At 40.7% G+C, this 15,273-nt stretch overlaps 1 protein-coding gene across 5 annotated transcripts in view; it reads left to right on the forward strand.

The window, feature by feature from the left end:
• fynb (FYN proto-oncogene, Src family tyrosine kinase b) overlaps positions 1-14,981 on the forward strand; it is a 64,446-nt gene extending 49,465 nt beyond the window's left edge. For 2 of the 5 annotated variants that reach the window (XM_087297838.1, XM_087297840.1), the window contains 6 exons: positions 124-279; positions 5,539-5,718; positions 5,878-5,954; positions 7,819-7,972; positions 8,075-8,206; positions 10,387-14,981. In XM_087297838.1, the coding sequence (XP_087153964.1) occupies positions 124-279; positions 5,539-5,718; positions 5,878-5,954; positions 7,819-7,972; positions 8,075-8,206; positions 10,387-10,595 (908 nt within the window). In that variant the 3' untranslated portion in view covers positions 10,596-14,981. 5 annotated transcript variants of the gene reach the window in all.
• Positions 14,982-15,273: the final 292 nt, after the last annotated feature.

The following is a 15,273-nucleotide window of genomic DNA, read 5'->3' on the forward strand; positions in this document are numbered from 1 at the left end:
AAGCGTTTGCTTATTAATCGCCGAAATATATTCAGACATCATTAGAGCAAAATGGCCGCCCTCCTTCTCGCTCAGTGCATGTTCCCGCCGTCCTGATTTAACCCCTCTCCCCGTACCCTCCAGAGAGTGCAGATGGTTTGTGCTTTAACTTAACGGGTGTGTGCATGGTCTACACCCCTGATACTGTGGGACTCAGCCATGATTCCTGGGAGATCGCTCGCGAGTCTCTGACGCTGGACATGAAGCTGGGGGCCGGGTGTTTTGCTGATGTGTGGTATGGTAAGACTGTCAAATCTCTCCTACATTCACTGATCTCCATCAATACTTTAACATCAATGATATTTAAAGAAGCACTCCACTTTTTTTATCGGGTCAATGAGTGGCCCTGCTGCAGCCGTGGTACTGCAGTAGAGTTATTACGCCGGGGTGAGAGTATAGTTCCCTGAACATGGCAACTTTTCATTTCCTGTCACTCTTAATGCATGATGTTTATACAAAAGAGTCCAGCTTTAAATAGGAAAATCATCCAGGCTTTTTTTTTAAACATTTTGAATGAGATGCTAACGGTCTAATCTGATTCAATGATTGATGCTAAGCTAAAAGTGTCTCCTTCAGACCAGGGCCCGGTTTTTCAAAACCTTTAATCCGGATAAAATTGATCCGGATTTAGTAATCCTGTTTTTGCGATCCGTGATCAGGTAATCCAGCTTACTTTTTGAGCCAGTTTTTCAAAGCAACATTGGATTGGATCAATCTGATCCGGATAGGAGCTTTTCAGGATCACTAAATCTGGATTACCAGTGCTCAATCACAATGTAGATGGATAGATAGGCCTATGTAAAGAGCAACAAGTAGAATAGCCAGTGTGGGGTCAATATAACTTTATTCTTATTTGAAATGAAAACACACACATTTAAAAATAAAAAAATAAAAACAAGAAAAAGCCCACCCCATCCTCTTCCAGCAGTCCGCTCATCTGAGACCTACAACACAAACATTGAGGATATTTATAACAAGTTTCAAATATACATGTAAATAAAAAAAGACTTAATGTCAAAAACTGCACAATCAGTTCAGACTTCCTCATCTGATGTGGAGAGAGCAGCTTGTCTGAGCGCAGCCTTTAGGAGGCAGATCTCAAGTCTGGCCTTGGTTTGCTGCAGTTTGGTCAGAGTCAGCTGTTCCTCTACCAGATGAAGCTGTGCTTCTGCTCTTTCAGTCTCTTTTTGCAATTGTTGAAGGTGATTTCAAAAATCAGTGATCGCCATTCTTTGCTTTTTTTTTTTTTTGTTATCCTGTTATCATTGCATACATCACTAATAAATATTCTAAAAACAAAAATATTTTCCATTGTGATGAATATAGATATCAATTAGTGACAGAATAAAGTGTATTGTTTTTGGTCAGTTTTGACAGCTGTTTGGGGGATTATTTTATGAGGCCAAACTCTTTCTACTTTGCTGTAGGCCTATACTGAAAGGCTGAATACGTTAAAGCCTATACTCACTACAGCCTGACGGATGAACAAATACAATTCAAACTTTATGAATAATAGTATATCTCGTAAGATCCAAAAACAAAATTATTTAATACATTTTTTAAGTTTTCATTACATTTTAGGCATGAAATCCACACTAAATCCACCCTCCTGATGGGATCAGTTTAATCCAGGTTTTTTGGATCAAAGTGATCCAGATCCTACAAAAAAGGTCTGAAAACCCCAAGTAAAGGTTTGATCCGGATCAAAACCAAGATTAGATTACGTGATCTAATCCGATTAGGTAATCCGTTTTTTCTTTTGAAAAACCCATTTTCAAGATTTGATCCAATCCCTTATCCAAAAGCCCAGTGGATTACTTTTGAAAAACCGGGCCCAGGGGATCAGCTGAATTGGATTAAAAAGGATAAACTGTGGTCAACTCAACTCTTTAACTCTCCCAAAAAAAGTGGAGTGATGCAGTTCATACGGTCATATGTAAAATAACTCAGTCTTCACTGTATACATAAATAAGTAAAAACAATTAGTCTTTGTTAAAGCTACGAACTTCAAATATTTAAATTGACTCAAAATCTTATTTAGTCACATGCAGGCCTTAAAAACACACCCGAATGAAATCTATTTCTCTATTTAGGTTCAACTTTGCACAAATCATTTGATCTGAAATGGTAATTATGACCATAACATCATTGCTCATCCTCCGATGTGACTATTGCAGATTTAAACATTGAAAATAAAAACAATAAATCACAAAATATGGAAAGCTGCTCATTTACAGGTATTTTTTTAACAGTGTAAAACAATTATTGACCAAAGTATATTAATAAAACTGTTAAACTGTTAAATCAAGCTTCAGTGATTCTTTACCATGCTGCTGTCGTGTTGTTGATGGAGGTAAGAGTGTGAGTATGAGGTTTCGGAGTGTTTATTGTGACTCATAACAGCTGTTCCACATCTCTATTCATCAAGCTGTCTTCAGGTAAGTGTGTACTTGTGTGGAGATCTCACTCTTCCTCCTTGGGTTGCGTGTCCACCGAAGGGTTTTTGCAACACGGCCTTTTGGGCAGCACTTTAATTCAGTTCAGTTCAGTTCTCCTTCATTTCTCCAGCGTGAACACTGAAGTTCTAGAGAACTGAAGCGGTGTCAGTCCAGTGTTCAGAAGCTCAGTGTGGTTTAATCTTCACTGCTGAGAGTCCAAACACTGAAGAGTAAATCCATCAATGCGCAGCTCCACAAGACTCAAACCAAGCAGGACAGTGGAGGAACAAACTTCACCAACTGACCAAAGTGAAGGAGAAAACCTGGAGAGAAGCCAGACTCAGCTGGGCTCCACCATTTCTCCTCTGGCCACACTTCTTGTGCAGACCTGCAGTCTAGGCGCCGGAGGCTGGAGAACGCTGGACGTCCATCATGGAGAAGCTGCAGGCTGCTGGTGTTCAGGCTGACCGACAAGATCAATGCGGACACCCGTCTGTCACTGGGGTCTTTCAGGAGTCCCATCCTCTCCACTCCTCCATCACCACCACAGCATCTGCTCAGGATACGGCCTGGTCCAGGATTATAGAGCATTGGGATCTACAGGTTGAGCGCCTCCTGCTGGTCTCACTAACACCACTTCCAGCAGCAACCTAGCTTTCCCATACGGTCTCCCATCCAGGCTCAGCCCAGCATGGCTTCAGTGAGTGACCATGTGAGAGCCGGTACAAACAGCTGACAGTCTTATGAACACCCCTTCAAGTAAAGGGTTGCTGTGATGCACAGTGTCCCTGCTGTACTGTTACAAGTTGCAAGGCTTTAGCAGATTAGTTGTTGTATTATTTGGTAATCCTCCACCGTGATTGGACGGCTAGCTCAACTTGGAAGCTTTTTAACTTGTAATGGCAAAATAAACAGCGTAGTGACCGTACTAATGCAGCGCTACAACAGGAAACAAACACTCAGCTCATGAAGAAACACTTGGGTGGACACGCAGCCTTACCGCCCTGTAGATTCCCCAAATAACTGCTGGATCTGCCTATCATCATGATTGCCTGCAGGACACTGCTGAGTTGGATTTAGTTGTTTAAACATTAAAGACATGAACAATTATAAGAAGTCAGTGAGGGGGGCAAATACTTTTACACACCACTGTATATGTGAAAACAATACAGCGTACAGTGAGTAAAGTGACGTGCAATAAATGACAGAGTTTATCAGATAATCCACCATCAGTGTCATGTAAAGGCAAGCAGATTCCAGTGGATTTAACAAACATCCTGCAGAAAAACAGCCACAAATCACAAGTAAGATGTGTAATCTGTAAAGTTCAGCACTAACTCTGTTTTTGTTATGAAGTATTTAAGATGTCTTCAAAATAATTCAGGTCACATAAACAAGATGTGCTCACAGAATTACTTTCATTCAATATTAGATCTAACCTATGTGTTGTGTGTCAGCATGGATGTTATGCACTTATTTAGCTCACTCTTTATGTTGATGGTCTGTTTGTTGAGTTTAAGTAACATTGCATCTACATGCCAAGGAGGATGTTTGGGTTAGTGTCAGTTGACATTTACTTGTGAAGTGTCTTATAGTCAGTGAAATGTCTGTTAAAGGAGCAGATCAGCAGATATTAAGCAGACAGACTACTAACACTCAAATGGAGCATCACAATAAAGTGTCACCATTATTTATAAATAGCCATAAAGCTAGTTAGATAAATAGACCAAATGCAATATGCTATGTATTCTTTTAAACTTTTTATTATTTTATTATTTATTATGTTTTTATGTATTATTATTGTGTTGCTGTTATTATTATTATTATCTACACTGTTTATTTATATATATATATATATATATATATATTAAAGCAGGGTATCTTAAAAACTTACAAAATTTTTGAAACAGAAATGTCAGGCCCTTCAAAGTCTTAAATTTACTAAAATATTGAAATATTGTGTTGTAGTCTTCCATGATATTAAACAGGTCTTGGTTTTCTTTTGTTAAACACATTGCAATTTTTTTAAAATTTTAATCATCTTCCTTGATTAAATGCATGTTTATTTCTCTTTTTTTATCTTTTAAATGTTTAAGTAAAAATGAGTATGTACACTACTAGAGTTTGCTTGTTTTGAGACATTATTTAAACTGTGTGGCAATAACATTTTGTTTGTTCATAATAATATATAAGACTTGCTTTTATTTTTACTACACTTTTTTGATGTGGCAAGTAAAAAATCTTCGTTGGCCAAACTTGGACATGAGAATTTTTTTAAAAAAATATAATTAAATATAATTAAACAATAAAAAATCCTTCATTTATTGCTGTTTTCATTCATAATAGTCTGAAATCAGAGCTGATGAAACATTTTAGGGACGCTTAGCAGAGAAAAGTGAAAAACGTATTAAACAAAATTGCTTATTAAATTGTGATCAGTTGATGATGGAGTGTTATAACTGCTCTATTTAGGCAAAGCATGCAGAATATTGACTTGCAGAAATGAACATGAACATGAAGGACACTTTAAATGTGTGCTAGTTTCATCTATAGTCGGGTATATTACACGTGTACTACTGTGATGAGGGCTGCTTTCATTGCGGAATGGTTTTGCATGATTAACAGTGCTTTACAACTCCTGTTAGTGCATGAAAGTCTTGTTTTGGCATGACGTTCAGCTGTTGGTCCTGTTTCTACAGTCCACATATCTCAAAACTCTGAGATCAAGAAGCGTTCTCTACACACATATGAATTATTGTCTTGTTTTCTGAAATAATGAGCAAAAATGAAGCTGCTTTTTCCTTCAAACGAGCAAAATAATCTTATTTTGAGGGGAAAATCTGTTTATTTGAGTTATTTTAATGAAAAGCTCACTTCATTCTGACAGCATTTGTGTCTTGTGTAGAAAATGCTGCTTGATTTTAGAGTTTTGAGATATTTGGACTAGAACCAAGACATAAACACCAAGTGAGAAAAGCGTTTTCGTGTGTGTGCGTGTGTGTGTGTGTGTGTGTGTGTGTGTGCGCGCTGCTTTACTGACCGTCTGTGTGTTTGCTTTCAGGCACATGGAACGGCAACACTAAAGTTGCTATAAAGACCCTGAAGCCGGGAACCATGTCTCCTGAGTCTTTCCTGGAGGAAGCGCAGATCATGAAGAAACTGCGGCATGATAAACTCGTGCAGCTGTACGCCGTGGTGTCTGAAGAGCCCATCTACATCGTCACTGAGTATATGGGCAAAGGTCAGTTGCTCCCGGTGTTAAGATGAGGCAAACTCAAACCACTGATTAATAAAGGCATCTGGAATGTTGGAGAAAGCCTTCATCAGTCAGGCATGAGCGTGCTGTTACTGCAGTGAAGGTAAATCTGTAAAGCTAACATGTGAATGTGGCGTGTTTCAGGCAGTCTCCTAGATTTCTTGAAGGACGGAGAGGGACGAGCGCTGAAACTGCCCAACCTGGTGGACATGGCGGCCCAGGTACTGCTCCATTGTGTAAACGAGCCCGGTTAAAGAGCGTGTGAAATCAGAATGTACAGTGTTTATCTTGCTAGCGCATATTCTTTAGCTGAACACTTCATCCTGCTGAAAAAAAAAGTTTGTTTTGGTAATCTTCAATCACCGTCTGACCATTTGTTTCTGTGTTTGGAGGGGCGGTGCTTCTCTCATGATGTCAGTGGCTATTCTTAGCCACACCCCTCTCAACGTTAGTTTACTATGAGGAAATGATGAGCATAAAAGAAAGCCCCGCCCCCTACTCAATATTCAGTTTCAGTTGGAGGTAGATCATGGAGTGCTGCTGCTCTTCCTCTGTTGATGTCAGTTTGACAGCTTTTGCCATAAATATTCTTAGCCACGCCCCTCTGGACACTAGTCTTCTATGAAGGAATAATGCACAAAAGAAAGCCACGCCCCCTATTTAATATTCAAATTCAGTTGGAAGTAGATCATGGAGTGCTGCTCCTCCTCTGTTGATGTCGGTATGACAGCTTTTGCCATAAATTTTCTTAGCCACGCCCCTTTAGACGCTAGTTTGCTCTAAGTGAATGATGCGCAAAAAGAAACCCCCGCCCCCTACTCAATATTCAGTTTCAGTTGGAGGTAGATCATGGAGAGCTGCTCCTCCTCTGTTGACGTCAGTTTGACAGCTTTTGATATACTTATTTTTAGCCACGCCCCTCTAGAAACTAGTTTTCTATGAAGGAATAATGCACAAAAGAAAGCCACGCCCCCTGTTTAATATTCAGTTTCAGTTGGAAGTAGATCACGGAGTGCTGCTCCTTCTCAGTTGACAACAGTTTAATAGTTTTTGCCATAAATATTCTTAGCCACGAACCTCTTACCTTTAGTTTGTTATGAGGGAATGATGCACAAAAAGAAAGCCCCGCCCCCTACTCAATATTCAGATTCAGGTGCAGGTAGATCATGGAGTGCTGCTCCTTCTCTGTTGACGTCAGTTTGACAGCTTTAATTATAAATATTCTTAACCACGCCCCTTTAGATACTACTTCGCGACAAGAGAATGATGCGCTAAAAGAAATCCCGCCCCCTACTCAATATTCCGTTTCAGTTGGAAGTAGATCATAAAGTGCTGCTCCTCCTCTGATGTCAGATTGACAGCTTTTGCCATAAATATTCATAGCCACGCCCCTCTTACCGTTAGTTTGCTATGAGGGAATGATGCACAAAAAGAAAGCCACGCCCCCTGCTTAATATTCAGATTCAGGTGGATGTAGATCATGAAGTGCTGCTCCTCCTCCTCTGTTGACATCAGGTTGACAGCTTTAGCCATAAATATTCTTAACCACGCCTCTAAGTTTGAGTTTGCAATGAGGGAGTGATGCGCAAAAAGAAAGCCCCGCCCCCTACTCAATATTCTCATGTATATGCAATAGTCACATTGCAGGATTACGTTATTTATTAAAGATGAAACAATATAGATATTATTGTTTTGTAAATTATTTCACAATGATAGCCATGTTATTTTACATTTGACTGCTCAATTTCTGTCAGACACTGTTTATTTATTTATTTTCTGCTCGTAATTTATTATAATTTATGCAGATGCGCTGCATAGGAAAGGCTTAATCATCCCAGCCGATCTAAATAAATGACATCTTTCCTAATTGAGCTAATTATACTCATATGCCAGTGTATATTGCAGCAGAGGTTTTCCAGTATGTGGTGCAGCCCTGATCAGATTAGATGCAGTACACTTCAGTGTGTTTGCAGGAGTAGATACACTGCTGAAGCACTTTAGATCAGTTCTGTAAGCGGATGACAATAAGCTGTGGTGGTTCTGCAGGTCTGCTACTGTATGACGCTGCGTTTGTGTCCTCCTCAGGTGGCTGGAGGCATGGCCTACATCGAGCGGATGAACTACATCCACAGAGACCTGCGCTCCGCTAACATCCTGGTTGGTGACAGCCTGGTGTGTAAGATTGCTGACTTTGGCCTGGCCAGACTCATTGAAGACAATGAATACACCGCCCGACAGGGTAGGAGACGCGTATGAACAGCTCCCCCACTGATGCTTATGTCCTCATTCACTCTCCCTCGAGCCGTCTCCATCTTCATCTTCTCCCATGTGTGTGTTTCAGGGGCTAAATTCCCTATTAAGTGGACGGCTCCAGAGGCGGCGCTGTACGGGAAGTTCACCATTAAATCTGATGTCTGGTCTTTTGGAATTCTGCTAACAGAGCTGGTCACGAAGGGCAGAGTTCCCTATCCAGGTGCGTTTGGATTCTATTCGTTTGTTGATAGGGATGTATTGTGCAGGGTGGCTCAGTGGGTAGCACTGTCGCCTCACAGCAAGAAGATCACTGGTTTGAGTCTCGGCTGGGTCAGTAGGCATTTCTGCATGGAGTTTGCATGTTCTCCCCGTGTTGGCGTGGGTTTCTTCCGGGTGCTCCGATTACAGGCCAAACACATGCGCTATAGGGGAACTGATCAACTACACTGGCTGTAGTGTATGAGTGTGCTTGCGAATAAGTGTGTATGGGTGTTTCCCAGTACTGGGTTGCAGCTGGAAGGGCATCCGCTATGTAAAACATGCTGGAATAGTTGGTGGTTCATTCTGCTGTGATGACCCCGCCCACTAGTCACCATCTCTCCCTCATTAGCATAGGACGTCAGTCTTGTTTTTGAATCTGCCACTATGCTGACACACAGGTGTCTGTAGCTCCGCCCTCTTCTGAAAAGAGCGCAATCTCATTTGCATTTAAAGCGACAGTCACCAAAACACCAGTCAGGATCAAAGCCTGAACGAGTCCGTTTCAGAGAGATATAAAAGATTATCTGTGTGTTGATTTGAGCTGAATCTTCACACACACACTCTCTAGAGACGTCAGAGACCTATTCTACATCATAATAGCATCCTTTTAAATATCATTCAGAAGCTTCAAATGAAACTGCATTGATGAAAACTGTAGACTTCTACAAATTCCACACAAATTTAGCAGTCTGGTCTGGGTGAGGGCGGATGTGAAATGCCATTGTGTCGACGCAGTGTTGAATCATCCACAGATGTTTGCAGGCGTTTCTCCATGTTGTTTAAATGTGCTCATGTCCCTCATGATGATGATGATGATGATGATGATGATGATGTTGTTGAATCTTCTGGCTTCATAAGTGCAGTTCTGTTCCAGGAGCTCTACTCTTTACAAAACAAACAGCTCTTAGGTGCAAAAACTGAGAGAAACCCTCAGTTGGCGTTTCTGTGTGGAGTTTGCATGTTCTCTCTGTGTTCGCGTGGGTTTCCTCCGGTTGCTCCGGTTTCCCCCACAGTCCAAACACATGCAGTACAGGTGAATTGGGTTGGCTAAATTGTCCGTAGTGTATGAGTGTGTGTGTGTGAATGTGTGTGTGGATGTTTCCCAGACATGGGTTGCAGCTGGAAGGGCATCCGCTGCGTAAAAAATTACTGGATAAGTTGGTGGTTCATTCCGCTGTGGCGACCCCAGATTAATAAAGGGACTAAGCCGACAAGAAAATGAATGAATGAATGAATGAATGAATTGTGGTGTGCATATTTAAACAGTCATGTGATTTTGTTATGAGAGATCAGGTGAGATGTGGTTGGCTGACCACATTGTAAAACATCTGAAATGCTTGTTTCTATGCATTAAAGTTTGTTTGGCATGCTCTTAATGCCCTGTAGTTTGTAACCACCGTTAAAATCGCTCAAGTATGTAATTTATACCATAGGAATAAACTGAACGCACGAGTGTCCAAACTCAATCATGGAGGGCCGGTGTCCAGCAGAGTTCAGCTCCAACCCTAATCAAACAAGCTCTTACTAGATATACTAGAAACGTCCGGGCAGGTGTGTTGAAGCAAGTTAGAGCTAAACTCAGCAGGACACCAGCCCTCCAGGACTGACTTTGGACCTCTGGCCTAGTAGGTGATTAATCTGGATTATTATCTTGGATTTGTTGTTGGACCTGGCCCAGTGGGAGCTTCTTGTGCAATGTGCATCAAGAGTTCTCATCAGCAGGGAGATTATCAATGTTTGTTGGCTCATTTACAGCTGGAAAAGTGTTGAAGCTCCAAATCCTTTAGGCTTGGGGTCAAACTGTGCTGATTAGTGGCCAGCCCAGTGCCCAGAACTTAACCTAATAGAAAGCTTGTGGGCTAACATGCAAAAAGTGAGGCAAAACCGACAAAAGCAGAGGAGTTGTGGCCAAACCGTTCAGGGATGGCAGAGCTGGTCAAAGATCTCCATACAACACAGCAGTTAGTCCAGCGGTTCACAAGAGGGCTGCATCCTCACACATCCTCCAGTTAATATAGTACATACTGGAAACACTGCTAATCTTTATAATATCTCTGAATATGAACAGCCTAATATGTGTTGTTCTCTGTCTGCGGAGATTAACACATGCACTCGTGGGTTTTCTGCTGTCCTCTTCAGGCATGAATAACAGAGAGGTGCTGGAGCAGGTGGAGCGCGGCTACCGCATGCAGTGTCCTCAGGACTGCCCCAGCTCTCTGCATGAGCTGATGGTGCAGTGCTGGAAGAAGGACGCAGAGGAGCGGCCCACCTTCGAGTACCTGCAGGCCTTCCTGGAGGATTACTTCACTGCCACCGAACCTCAGTATCAGCCCGGAGACAACCTCTAGAAGCCATCCTGCTGGACCTACTCTGATCTCCCCATCCCCGGGGCCAGAACCGGACCCTCCTGAGCTCCTGTGACTGAACAATCAAGCGTTTGCACACACTTTCACACTTTCTCCAGGAGGTGAACAGCAGGAATTGTGGGTAAATTTGGGAAGGATGTAACCATACTTCTGTCCAGAGCAGAGTAAAGATGCCTGCATTCAGTGTAAATACAATCTGTTATTATGGTTGATTTCCTCTTGGCTTTGGTTCATGTTTTGTCTCGCTCATGTTTTTACCGTGGCGTCAAACACAGATGTCTGTGATGGTTTTGGGTGTTCGCCGATGCACAGAACCAGTCTCCGTGTCTGCTAGTAGTGTTTGAGATTGGGTCTGTCCTCTGCTGATTGGATGATGCAATCTGCAAGGCAAACACCGCAATAATGCTGCTTTACTCTGAGTTTTGGTCTTGCTTTTAGTCCAAATATCTAAAATGTCTTCATTTTCTAGCATTTTCCAGACGAGCATAAAATATAGTGTCTTCAGAAATAATGAGGCAAAATCAAGTGAGTTTTTCCCTAAAACAACAGAAATAATCTGCCAATGGGGGAAGTTGAATAGTTTTATTTCAAAGCCAACACAATTGTCATTACCCCATTATGACTTATTATTCCTGAAAATAAAGCAAAAGCATTTCTAGACATTTATCCTAGAAACAAGGCCAGAACTCTACCCAAAGCTGTTTTGTTTGCAGATTCTTTGTGTTTCTTTAATTTATTTGTGTTCAGTAAGATACTCATTTGATTTGATGATGTCTGATGTCCTCTCCAAAGTTCTAGATGTTCATCTATAATGTAACCAGAGAAATATTTTACATGATGTACATTACGCTTTTGTATTTCCAGACCAATGTTAAAGACTGCCATACGCCGCCTCATCTCCACAGAGGAAACCCGTGTAGTTTAGTTTTCCAGCTGACCGGCTTATCAGGAGGAAAAGCACCATCAGATTAGAAAAGCTTTCAGTTTCCACATGCCAGAGCTGCGTCCCAAACCTGAACAATGCTGCATTCACATAGAGCAGGTGCTTTCACAGTATAACACACAGCAACGTCATGAACATCATGTCAAATGAGTGTTTTCACATCTTTATTTAAAGTCACTCCTGTGAGATTTGAATTCTTTTTTAAGGACCAAGTGTTGCTTTAATAACTAATTTAAAATCACTCATTTATTTTGCCATGATGACAGTACTTAATATTTGACTAGATATTCTTCAAGATGCAAGTATTCAAGGCATGACTAAGTTAATTAGGCAAGTTATTGGACTACAGTGGTTTGTTCTGTTGCCAATTGGAAAAACGAACATCTTAAAGAGGCTAATAATATTGACCTTTAAATAGTTTTATATAGCCCAATACCAATTGTGAATGCCCAGTTACTTTTCGCTCAACTTGTAGCCGTAGGTTAAAAATAAATTGCCATAAATGTATATATATACACACACACACACACACATATATATATATATATATATATATATATATATATATATATATATATATATATATGATCTTCCAGTGGTTGACTTTCACTTTAGATTTAATTGGCTGCATTTGCTTGAAATCTGACCAGGACTTGTTCTGGTACTGACATTTGAAGAACTCTTAAAGAGCCACGAAACCCCCCAGTTTCAGCAGGGTGTTTTCACACCGTTTGGAAAAAGTCAGGAAAGTGGGCGTGTCCAGCTCTGTTTAGGTGGGAGTGTCGGATGAGGAAAGGTGCATAAAAATTTGCATAAAAATGGGAGTGTTGGTTTGGGCACGCGCTGATTTTCACAGAGGCAAAACAAACACTTGACGCAGGGCGCAAACGCTTTCAGGGCGTGTCAGAATCCATATTTGCTAATTTACGGACAGGAAAATCCGCTTTGCGCCGTGGCACATGGTCTAAAAGGGTTGAGTTTATTTTCTTAATGAGTTATAGGTGTGTTTTGAGAATAAACCAATCAGAGTCTCATCTTCCATTCCCTTTAAGAGTCAGCTGCGTCACGCCAAGAGCGCATTCGCTATTTACAGGACGCAAAGTAAGTCTAAGTGGAAAAACTGAGCATTTCACAAGCAAACAGTTCACAGTTTATTAACAGAAAACTGTTAAACAGAGCATCTACTGCGTGAGAATGAGAGATAATGGATCACTTTCGCTCTTGGATAGGGAAACCTTTACGCACAGACATCAATTAGTCTATAAATAATTAATTGTGTTTGTTAAGCGCAAATATTCGTGTCAAAACTATTTCTAAATTCAGTTCTAATTTCCAGCAAACAAATAAATGAATAATAATAACAAAATGTGCTCAAAAACCTGAGTTATATCCTAAAACACATGCTGTGCCCCATATGGTCTAAAACCTGACAGGTGGACAAATCTAAGCTTGTTTTTAATAAAACAAATATAAATATGGATATAATAAATAATACTGCTAATAATAATAACATTATACAAAAGCAAATTGTTATGAATGAACTGAAAAAGCCTCCCGAGATGAAGACATAAAAGCAGTGATTTTCATATTTATGCGGGCTAGAAAATAATATGTTTTGTAATATTTTAATCCTTTATATTTATATGCTATATCTATTCCTATTTTTTCGCCGGAGTTTAGACCGGGTTAGTTTTGGTCTAATGAAAAATCTATTATAGTTCCTCAAAATAGCGACGCGCCAGCGGTCCGCCTCAGAACACCTTCCTTTTTAGAGCAGAACGCCTATGGGTGCACAAATGAGCGCTAATGCATTTGCTATTTAAACAGCGTAGCGCAACGCCTCAAAACCACTCTTGCGCCAAGATGAAACTACCAAAAGACTATTGCGCTGCGTCTTGCGCCACACTGCACCGGGTGTATGATAGGGCCCACAGACACAGAGTTGAACGGCAGTGACTGTGTTTTCATGGACATCAGTAAATGAATTATTTGCCAAATTAATAAATGGTGAACATTTCATTCATGGCCTTCGTGACAAATGAGATATTTGATTGGAGGAGCTGCTGGACGCGTGTATTGTTCATGCAATGTTTGATACCGCACGGCGAATAAGAGAAAAAATCTCCGCATTTCTCTGTAACTTAGATGCACTCGGCAGGCAGCGTCAGAAAGCTGTGTGGGTTATTCCCGTCACAAAATGCGGTGAAAATCCTCCACAACGGTGTTTACATGTTTACACTGGGGGAGCAGCATTTACAGCAGATCTTTCAGTCCATAATATTGCAGTGATGTTAACGTATGGTAAACTGTAGTAACTTAGAAATCATTTGACTGAGGTCCGTCTTTAAACACTGAAAGAGTTCGATACCAACTAACTCTGCCTCTGAATAAACAAACAAAGAGCACTGATCGCTCACTTACCGAATCTGTAGAGACACGACAATCAACACCAACTGGAGCTGCGCCTTTAGTAAAAGGAGACGAGCAGCAAAGCCTATTTCACCATTTCCAGATGAGAAAAGCTCTCGGGTGAACAATGCTCCTCTGACAAGTATTTCTGTCGCACGTCATGTGCACTGTAATCCACACGTGAGTCCAGCTGCGCTCTCATAGCGGGAAAACAAAAACAAAACCTTCACTGCCGCACATTATAAACAAAAATTTCACATTTGTCTCGTAAGTGCCATTCGCTCTGCTGTTGCACCGATTGACCTGATCACCCTCTTCCCTAAACCCAGCCGACAGCGTTTTCAAAAGCACTCCAGATAAAGAAACGCCTTCAAAAGTTCAGTTTTCTCCTGCTATGCTAGTCAATCGTTAGCAGTTTCCAGCATTCTGACTTGATGATGTTTATATGCAGAGTTCTTCATCTAGATCTGTCTGCCACAATTCTTCCTTTTCGTATTTCAGAGTTTTCTCTGTCACTGACATTAAATATCTGATGTTAAGTCAAACGCTCTTGAGTTTGTTGCTGATGTCTAGACGGGACATTACGGTGCCTTGGGAGCTGATCTGAAAGCAGTTTCCTTCATGCAGAGATGCTGTTTGTTAAGTCAGGAATGAGTAAGCACAGCAGCTGCCTTCGGTTTCGGACACAGCCTCGTTTTAATTTTAATTTAATCCATTTTTCTCGCTGTTTACCACAACAACTGGCCCCGATCCACATGCAGAGAGACGCTTTACCATGTCTTTGTTTTAATGTATTTAATTTAATCTAAGTTAAATCTGTGTGGGACTGTGTGGATTTGGAGCCATTCCTCCTTGTTGGTCTGTATAGGGACTCATCAGAATGTCTTTAACCCCCTCACCATCATTTCATTTTGGTTTAACAATGTTGTGTCACTTTATCACCCTAAAACCTGTTTTAAGCCATGCTGTTATGTTCATTTCCCATTTGGAAATAAAGAGTACAGTATTTTACACTCTCTTTATAAACTTTGCCTGTTTTTTTTTTCTTATTTTCGACTAAATCCACTCTTTTTAAGCGTACAGTATGTGACACAGCAATTCAACCCAGAATAAAAACTGTTTTATTAGTTATTTATTATTAGTAGTATTATTAGTATTATTAAGTGTATTCATTAAATTACCCATTAAATTGCATTTTATAATCATAGTCTCCTACCCCGAAGCTAAACGCACCCCTCTGAGTAATGTGAAGATATGAATCATTGTTGTACAGTGTCATAACAAGTGATGCTACAGTACATACAGTAC

Source organism: Danio rerio, chromosome 20 (genome assembly GCF_052040795.2).
Source record: "Danio rerio strain M-AB ecotype USA chromosome 20, GRCz13ab, whole genome shotgun sequence".
Lineage (NCBI taxonomy): Eukaryota > Metazoa > Chordata > Actinopteri > Cypriniformes > Danionidae > Danio > Danio rerio.